General features: G+C 38.4%; 1 protein-coding gene across 1 annotated transcript in view; it reads right to left on the reverse strand.

The window, feature by feature from the left end:
* The window catches only part of NUP133 (nucleoporin 133), a 30,150-nt gene extending 23,116 nt beyond the window's left edge, over positions 1-7,034 (reverse strand). The window contains exons 1-8 of the mRNA XM_056487900.1: positions 6,750-7,034; positions 5,543-5,661; positions 4,689-4,792; positions 3,541-3,648; positions 1,831-1,962; positions 1,285-1,455; positions 563-718; positions 397-467 (exon numbers count right to left, since the gene is read on the reverse strand). Of these exons, the coding sequence (XP_056343875.1) occupies positions 397-467; positions 563-718; positions 1,285-1,455; positions 1,831-1,962; positions 3,541-3,648; positions 4,689-4,792; positions 5,543-5,661; positions 6,750-6,934 (1,046 nt within the window). The 5' untranslated portion in view covers positions 6,935-7,034. The remainder of the gene's footprint in view (positions 1-396; positions 468-562; positions 719-1,284; positions 1,456-1,830; positions 1,963-3,540; positions 3,649-4,688; positions 4,793-5,542; positions 5,662-6,749) is intronic.
* Positions 7,035-8,636: the final 1,602 nt, after the last annotated feature.

The following is an 8,636-nucleotide window of genomic DNA, read 5'->3' on the forward strand; positions in this document are numbered from 1 at the left end:
TCTTTATTAACAGCACTCATATTGCAGTACAAAAGTGAACCAAGGCAGTTGTAATTTCATGCAATTAAATCAAATGCAAGAGATACTAAATTCTCTGCATCTGCTGGAACAAGTTACACTTGCTAATTTTTTGTCTTTGTAAAATCAAGACAAAACAAATACACAATCCTGATAAAATGACACTAAAAAAAGTAAAGAGAATTATTATCAGGTAAAAGATATGTAATGCTAAAAAGATGATAGCATGAAATACAGGATAACCTAATTACATAATATCAATAGTTCCACTCCAGTAAAATTAAACCGAAATTGCAATTACATTAAGTTTTTGCAGGAAAACAGAACAGATTTATCTCATTAATGAAGGTCTTACCAGATGCAAGTGCACTTCCTTACCGATTCTGTTGCAAATCCATGTATTGTACACTTACTCCTCCTTTAATATCTTCATAGTTACTTTCAGATCCCTAAAAAAAGAAATACATCTGTTGTGTAACTGTATATAAACATGCTATCAATTAAAACAAACAGATTAACCCTTTCCAGTTGGGCTAGCTCTTACCCAAATTGCATCTGTAATATGCTCTTTCAGGATCTTGTTGATATCCCAGCTGAGAATGTAACGTTCTGATGAATCATCAATCTCCCATTTGTTTAGACTTGAACTTGTTAGCATGTAAAAGCTTGATCTCTCTCTATCCCAAAGAACATTAGCAATCTGCATTTAAACAAGGAAAAAACTAAAAAGGTTAAAGGAAAGCCTGAATATTTGGACAGAATAATCTAAATCACTCTCAGTCCACAAAGAGTTCACTTCTTTGGCAATCTACAAAAGTTGAGCTCAAGAGGAGCATTATGATAACTTCCAAGAGAAGTCTTATTTTATAGATGAAAAAACATCTATACTAAATACATTTCTTGTACTTCCTGCCAACTTCTGTGGAGTTGACAAAACTCAACCCAATCACCAAGGCAGTGCTAAATCTGAAAAGAATTAAAGGCTGGTTTCTTCAATCAGTAATGAGGCTACCACTAGAAAAGGGTAGGACATGCAACCATTGCATATTCTCCTGGAAGGACTATTATTCCAAAGTCTCCTTTTATTCAGAGCTAAAGAGTAAGCCAGTATTTACCTTCACAAAACTTTATCTGGTTTCTGTCTTTGTTTCAAATTTCAAAGAAATTTGAAATTGAATTTGAATTTGAATTTCAAAGAAAATTTCTTAAACACAGGCTAGAAATTACAAAGAGAAATTAAAGTAGATGAACATTTCTCAAGCTTACCACAGCATCATTTCCAGGAGATAATATACCCAGGAGAGAAGAAACCCTCCTACCAATTCCAGAAAACATACCCTGCCCATGTGGCAGGGCATGTTGATGAATCTTGCCAGAGCTATCAGGTATCAATCGGACTAGTTGACCTCTGGAAGATGATAAAATAAAGCTTCCTCCCTAGCAAAAAGAGAAAGCAACTACATTAAAAAAAATTGAAATCGCATTAAAAAACTCTACTGTCAGCTCAAATGGGTAAATGCTGAACAAGACACAAGACACAAGGCATCCTTAGAAAAAGACAAAAATCTCACGGGTACTTAGCACTGGCAGAGACTCATTTTCTTAGCTTTGTGTGGCATTTTTATCCATGAAACTCAACTTCAGTTAAACAATAGAGCTAAACTCTCACATAATCCTTGGAATATAATGACAAAAAGTAGTGTTACTTTCACGACATTTATTGCAGATTTAAGACTAATAGAGTTGAGTGTACTTTTCCATCTTTAGATTAGGAATAAAGTCGGTATTTTAATATAAATCATACTGTTTTACCTTTACTGCTGTGAGGAAACTGCACAGAGAGCCTCCAAAGTCTGTGAAAGTGTCTGTATAGGATCCTTCATGTGCAAGATTGGGCCAGTAGCGCACAGAACCTTCACGGGTAGCAACCATTATTGCTAGAGACTTGAAGTGAAAAAGTAATTAAGAGAATAGGCAAGATGATGATAATGATGATGACAATGATAATAATAATATTAAATCAGACTGCAGCTTTAACTAAAACATGTTCTTTTACATATCAAGATTGTGGGTGACAAAGACACGACAAAGTAGTAAATACATATGGATGTACACTGACAAACCTGAAACTGAATCACAAAAACATTCTGCAGCACAACTTAATTCGTGAGGGAATGTTAGACTTTTTTATTTTCCTAATGAGTATTTTCTATGCTTCTTGTTCCTGATAATTCAGGGTCTGCTGCTGCAATGCAAACAAAACCTACTGTTGTAAAACAGAAAAGGGCTGGTGGAGAATTTAAGATGCCAAGAGTTAAAAGCTACTAAAGAAGACTTCAATTGCAGACTATAATTTAATAAAGAAACTGTTCTAGTGTCTTTAAGAGAAATATCAAATCACACGGTGGCTCTTCTCTTCAAAGGCAGAGGCCTACAGTGTAACTCATGAATTCACAGATACCAAGTTAAAAGTGTGAAGTAAAAGACTGTTCAAGTAGAGATTTACAGAAAAGCATTGTACTTAATCTACTGGTTGTTTAAAAAAAAATGTAAAAATCACAGAACAACAGAAGAACTGTAGGCGGGAGTTGTTTTTGAGCTCCTTGGAGTTTTCAAACCAATTTTTTACTAGACATTGACTTTCAGTTCACAAGCTAAAGAATAACGAAATTTAAAAATACAATCAATAAAGTATTAGGGTTAGCTGTATTACTTCCTCTTAAACTTCTTTGGATATTACTAAGCCAGGACATTTTGGGTTTTAGGAAATAATCCCAAAATACTAAGATTGCTTTTTATCATCTGGAAGAGGAACACAACAACAAATGAAAAGATCCTATTACATATTCTGTGTTGCTGCTTACTTCCAAGGACAGCTTCTTAGCCAGTTTTATCAGAGCATCACACATATTAAGTGAAATCTAAGCTGAATATGAGAGGTTCTTTTCATGAATGCTAGTAATAGGCACCTTAACACACTTTCAGAACACAATCAATCTTGGAACCTCACCCACTAGCACAGTAACTTACAAAAAGCCACTTAGGAAACCAATCTCTCAAGACAGATTAAGTCTGTCCTTCCAGCATCAGCTTCCTGACCAGCCAGGGAGGGTGCTGGGGTTTGCCTCTCATCTATGGATACTGGGAATTAATCCACTGAACAATGTTTTCAGCCAGGACTTAAACTGCACTTGGTCAGACCCCATTTTTGATTGCCCTGGTGTTTATTAACAGAACACCTCTCTGTTTACTGTATTTTTGTTTGTTATGAAAGCATGTCAAGTAATCCTTGGGAAAACTATTATTTAATCTGATCCTATAAGACGCACATAGTGCAATTTAAAAGGACTAGCAGAAGTTTGTTTACTTCAAAGGTATTTGCTGCCAACTATCAATCCTTTAAATAGGTAGTATACCACCAAATGTTATCAAATACTTTGATTATATCCTTTTGATTAAAAAGGACATATTAGAAGTTATTCTTAAGGTGCTTTTAAACACTAAAATTTAAAATTTGATCACCTGAAGAGAAGGTGCTTCACCTGAAGAACTGAGACAAGATACAGCTGCTAAACTAGAACTCCATGGGAAGTCACTGGGTGGCAGCTGCAATTCTTTGCACAGAGATAACTGGAAGAAAAAAAGAGATGTCATAATAAATATGAGACTGGAAGAACTTATTCTTCTGCCACAAAATCTTTAGACTTTTTGACCCCGGTAAAAATTACATTTCAAATAACCCAGACACTGTGTAAGGGATCCAAAAAAATGTCATGAAACACTTTCAACAAGGCTGTCACAACCAGCAAACAGCTAAAGAACATCTTCAAATTTTCAAGTATCACTGGTATTCTCTACTTATTTCTGTGTGTTTCTCACAACACTACAATATTGGATTATTTCTATTGGAGATTATTTGACTATTCCTTAATACAATATTCTAAAAAAAATTGAACTAGAAACACTTGAGAAAGCTTATTAAGTACTAACAGGGTAGAGAGGGGAAGTGCTCTTCACTCCCTTATGCCCTCAAAGCTAAACAATCAGAAAAATTTTAATCCCCTGGAAAATCTCTCCAAGTGCCAGAATGTGTATACCTGACACTCCCCTCTAAGTGCAGGACCTGCATAATTAACATATATTGTCCTGATTGAAATAAACTGATTTTGTAACTACAGTTTTTCTTTGACCATCAATCACTGAAATGATGCTGAAAGAAACACTGTCCAGAGGGGATACAAAAATTCTTGACCTAAGAAATCCAAGTGAAACATGTGTACAGTACCTCTGAAACTACCCATGTTTTTGGGGTTTGCTGCAAATTGAAAACGGGTCCCAGAATAATCTACACCAATCTGTAACACATCAACTAGATTTTAATTATCAAAATAAGCTTTAGCAAGACTATCTAACCTAAGAGCCACACCCATTAAAATACAAAGAATTAACCTTACAGTCAAGGTGACAACTAAAACTGAAGAGAAGAATATAAAAATTATAATCTCTCTCAAAAGTTTGAGTTTCAATTACTGTTGTTAAATGACTTCATATCAATCCTGCTGCTTTAGGGGGAAACTAGACAAACTCCAGTTGAAAAAAACCCAACCCCCTAACTGCATAACCAGTTGAAATAGCATAAAATACACTTTCCATCTTGACCCTTCAGTTACCTTAGCTACTGCAGACTGACCAATCTTCCAAATAATCAGCCTCTCCTTATGAACTAGCCAGGCCCATCCACTTTCATCCACTTCAACGCTCAGCCGGTCATCAGCTGCATAAAAAAGTAACTTTTTTAAAGCATTAAGATTTTTAAAACATTGCAGAGTAACCTTTAAGCCAATAAACTTTCATTTTTATATGAAAATAAGAATTGTTTTCTATTAAATTAGTTTCCATGTTGGAATTTCCATCTATTTGATTAACATACTGAATTACTACATCTAGTTTAAAAATCCATTTGATAAACCCTAAACCTCTAAGAATGAAAAGACCCTAAAACCCATTATAATAGCTTTGCAATTCACTCAACAATTTTAACATTATTTTAAAGATATGTATTTTGTTCCTCTTACACCTATTATAAAGGAAAAACTTATACACAGAGAAAAAATTGCTCAGGCAAAGGCTTGTATCACTATCACTTTTGGAAGAGATAACAAATGGGAATTGAAATAAAGAAAAAAATTAAGCATCCACTCTAGGACATAGCAAAATCAAAATAAGAAAAAAAGGTGAGAAAGAACCAATAAGTAAAAGTTACTAAAACCTTACTATTAGGCATTTTTATACCTTGGGTTTTCTACAATAAATTGCATAAGCAGCATATGAAGGATATTTCCATGCATTTACATCCACATGGATATTATTATAATTATTATTACATAGACAAACAGGTTGGATTCAAAGCAAGGCACAGACATTTATCTTCCCTTGCAAAGACAGCATTTCAACGGCATCGATGACATGTTAAGAATTCTCTCATATGTCAATTTTCATGGAGAAAAATAACATCAATTCTTACCAGCAGCCTTCTTCAGGGCCTCCATAACCTTAACAGGCAGAGAAGATCCAAAAGCCTTAACATCATAGTTAATAGTCTCAGTTGCTGTAGGAAGCTGGATAACTCTAGTAGGAGTTGCTCTTAAATAAAACAAAAAGTTACAGTTAATTTCTTATTGTTTCCTCATAAGTTTCAGCAGACATTTACTTCATGAGTATCTATTTAGAAACGGATTTGTGTAAAATAAACATGCTTCCTCTGGTAATGCCACCTAAAGCAATAATTTGGTGCCTTCCTTACAAGCTGCTAGCTGTCATCAAATTCTTTGTTTTTAAATAAAGCTGACTTTGAACATGCAGTACTCCACCAGCAACAAACTCACTGTTCAACTTCTCTATACACTGGTTATCTACAGAATAAAGGCATTCACAATGTCAGAAGAAGCTCAGCAGTTCTTCCCTGACTTCAGGGTCTACTTCCATCCCTAGCTCTGGCAGTACACCCAGTGCAACACTTGGCAGCTTGGATCCAACAGCACTTCTACTGCCCTTAGTTTGCTGTGGACACTGCATTTCCCTCCTGCTTCACAATATCATTAATAAAAGCTGCTTTGCTTCTTTCCCCTCCTTCTCTCTCTGGAACATCATAGGTCCGTGTTGTCTTTTGAACACAATTAGGGGGACAATATTCTCTGCTTTTAGAAGTTACTGTCCTCTTTTTACTTCTCACAAGTGAAAAGATGTCTCAGACCTCCCCGTGTGAAATGGCAAAAGTTGATACAGAGCTGGTAGACAATCCTGACACCCGGTTTACAAAAATTATTAAGCAGACTTAAAGTAAAAGCTCCCCAAAACTGAACATGGGCAATTCTCTTTATCTCAATAACCCGACAAATAGCTGCTCCTGAGAAAAGAGATTATGAAGACTGAAACTGGCCTGGGGCTCATGTTGTATCTCAGTTTTGATCCATATGGAAGGGAGAAGATAGGGGAAGCTGGGGAGAGAGGTGGGTGTGAAATTCCTGAACTTTAACTATGTTATCTTCTTTTTAAATACGGAAGTTCTTATTTTCACCTATCATACTTGTATCCCTGAACACGTGGTGCCGTATATTTACGGTATTTTACTGTACAGTACTTTAACGTCCAGCACTACAGTGTAACCCACAGCGGCCCGAGCGCCTCTCAACTGCAGGCAGGCCGGGTGCGCGGCGAGGGGCGGGACTCACCGCGCCGAGAGGGAGCCGCTCCTCCGCGCCGCCGGCGAGAACAGCACCGGCGAGGCGGCGGCCGCCACGACGGGCAGGCCCTTCTTGCCGCCCGGCCGGGAGAGAGGGCTGGGCGCGGCGCTGCCGAGGGGCCTGCGGGCCGAGCCGCCCGGGGTCCGCGGGGAGGCGGGAGCCGACGAGAACATGGCCGGGGATGCGGGAGCGGCGCCGGGCCGCGCTCCCGCCAGGCGCCCGCTGAGCGCGTCAGAGCCGAGCGCGGCCGGGTGGAGCGCGTCAGAGCCGAGCGCGACCGGGTGGAGCCGAACGGAGCCGAGCGCGACCGGGTGGAGCCGAACGGAGCCGAACGGAGCCGAACGGAGCCGAGCGCGGCGCGGCCCCTGCCGGGAGTGGCGGAGACCCCGCGGCAGCCGCGCAGGGCGCCTGGCCCGGCCCTCAGGGGATGAATGGCGGGAAGCCAAACAGGGTTTGTCCCTCAGATGTTCCTGAAGCTTCGCTTGGTCCTTCGGGCGGATTCACAAGGGTGGCTTTGGGTACCATTCCTCACTGAGTTCATGCGATTAGCTGGCACTGAACAACTGGAGCAGGGAAAGGCTGGATTTGATGAAAAAGCAGCTGTTCAAAAACCATTTGGAATGACTGATTTTCCACTAAGAGTTGCCTTGTCTTTAAAATAGCCTGTGCATGCCTGTGTTTGTCCCCAAAATGTCTAATTAATTAAATAAATGAATACACAAAACCATATTCTATGCAAACCTTGGAACGTTTCACATCTATGGTATATAAAAACTGTGCAATACAGCTATTCTATGATATAAAAACAGATTTTAGCCTCCAAGGGGAACTAAATGTTCAATGGCATTGGTTTGCATGAAAAAGCCTTCAGAAGGTAAGTATGTCCCACCCTCTTGAGGAAGAAGTTGAGTTGAATGTATATTAAAGCAAATCAGTTAAGATACACCTAACTAAAAATAGAATATTTTAAAAAATTGCATAGCTTTTAAAAATTTGTTCTTTGATAATAGATTCAAGGCTGTCAAGCTTTCTATGTGGATTGTGGTCCCCTATGACTGAACCCAAATGCAGGTGAGATAAACTTGAGATGGTTCATCTGGCAGGACAGAAGTATGAGACATGCATCACTGCTTTGTCTTTTTCATTCAAGTAAACTCCTTTGGCTTTGATTTTATGCAAAAAGCAAAATACCAAAATTTAATGGAGCATTACTATATTGTTACATTAATATAGTATCTTTCTATATTGCCTTTTTTATATATAGGATGCTAAATCATCATGTTACTGTCACTTCAAGACAAGCAAACTAAACCAAACCAGGAAATGCACACACAAACAAGAAAATACAGAAAACCCTGGAAGCAAATTCAAGACGACATCCCCATTTCCCAACATTCACGATCGGTGACATTCAAATTACTTTAAAAACAGAAAGCTCCTCTGCACAGCTCGTTCCTAAAATATTTAAAATGATGCAGCATGAACAGTTGTTTTGCTGATTGAACCCTACCTATACACAGCTACACTTCCTCAGGGAATTAGCTCCCTTTTGCTGTCCCAGCCCTTGTAAGAGCTCCATCTTCAGGAGGGAGATACAATTCAACACTCAAATCTTGCTTTTGACACAGAAATAATGTGTACTGATACTAGTTAGAGACTTTAACAGTTTTGGACTGTCTCATAAATATCCCAAGGAGTTTTTTGAGTGGTTCTAACTCGAATAAAGTCTGCTAACCCGTGTACCTGTTATGATAAGCATTTGCCTTTTGGTGGACTAGAACTTTGTGTAGCTTTTCACACTTCTCTATCAGCTGCAATACCTGCCAGGACAATTAATAAACAAAAGACATGAAACACTCATCCAGTTCAGCTACA

This window comes from Oenanthe melanoleuca, chromosome 3, assembly GCF_029582105.1.
Source record: "Oenanthe melanoleuca isolate GR-GAL-2019-014 chromosome 3, OMel1.0, whole genome shotgun sequence".
NCBI lineage: Eukaryota > Metazoa > Chordata > Aves > Passeriformes > Muscicapidae > Oenanthe > Oenanthe melanoleuca.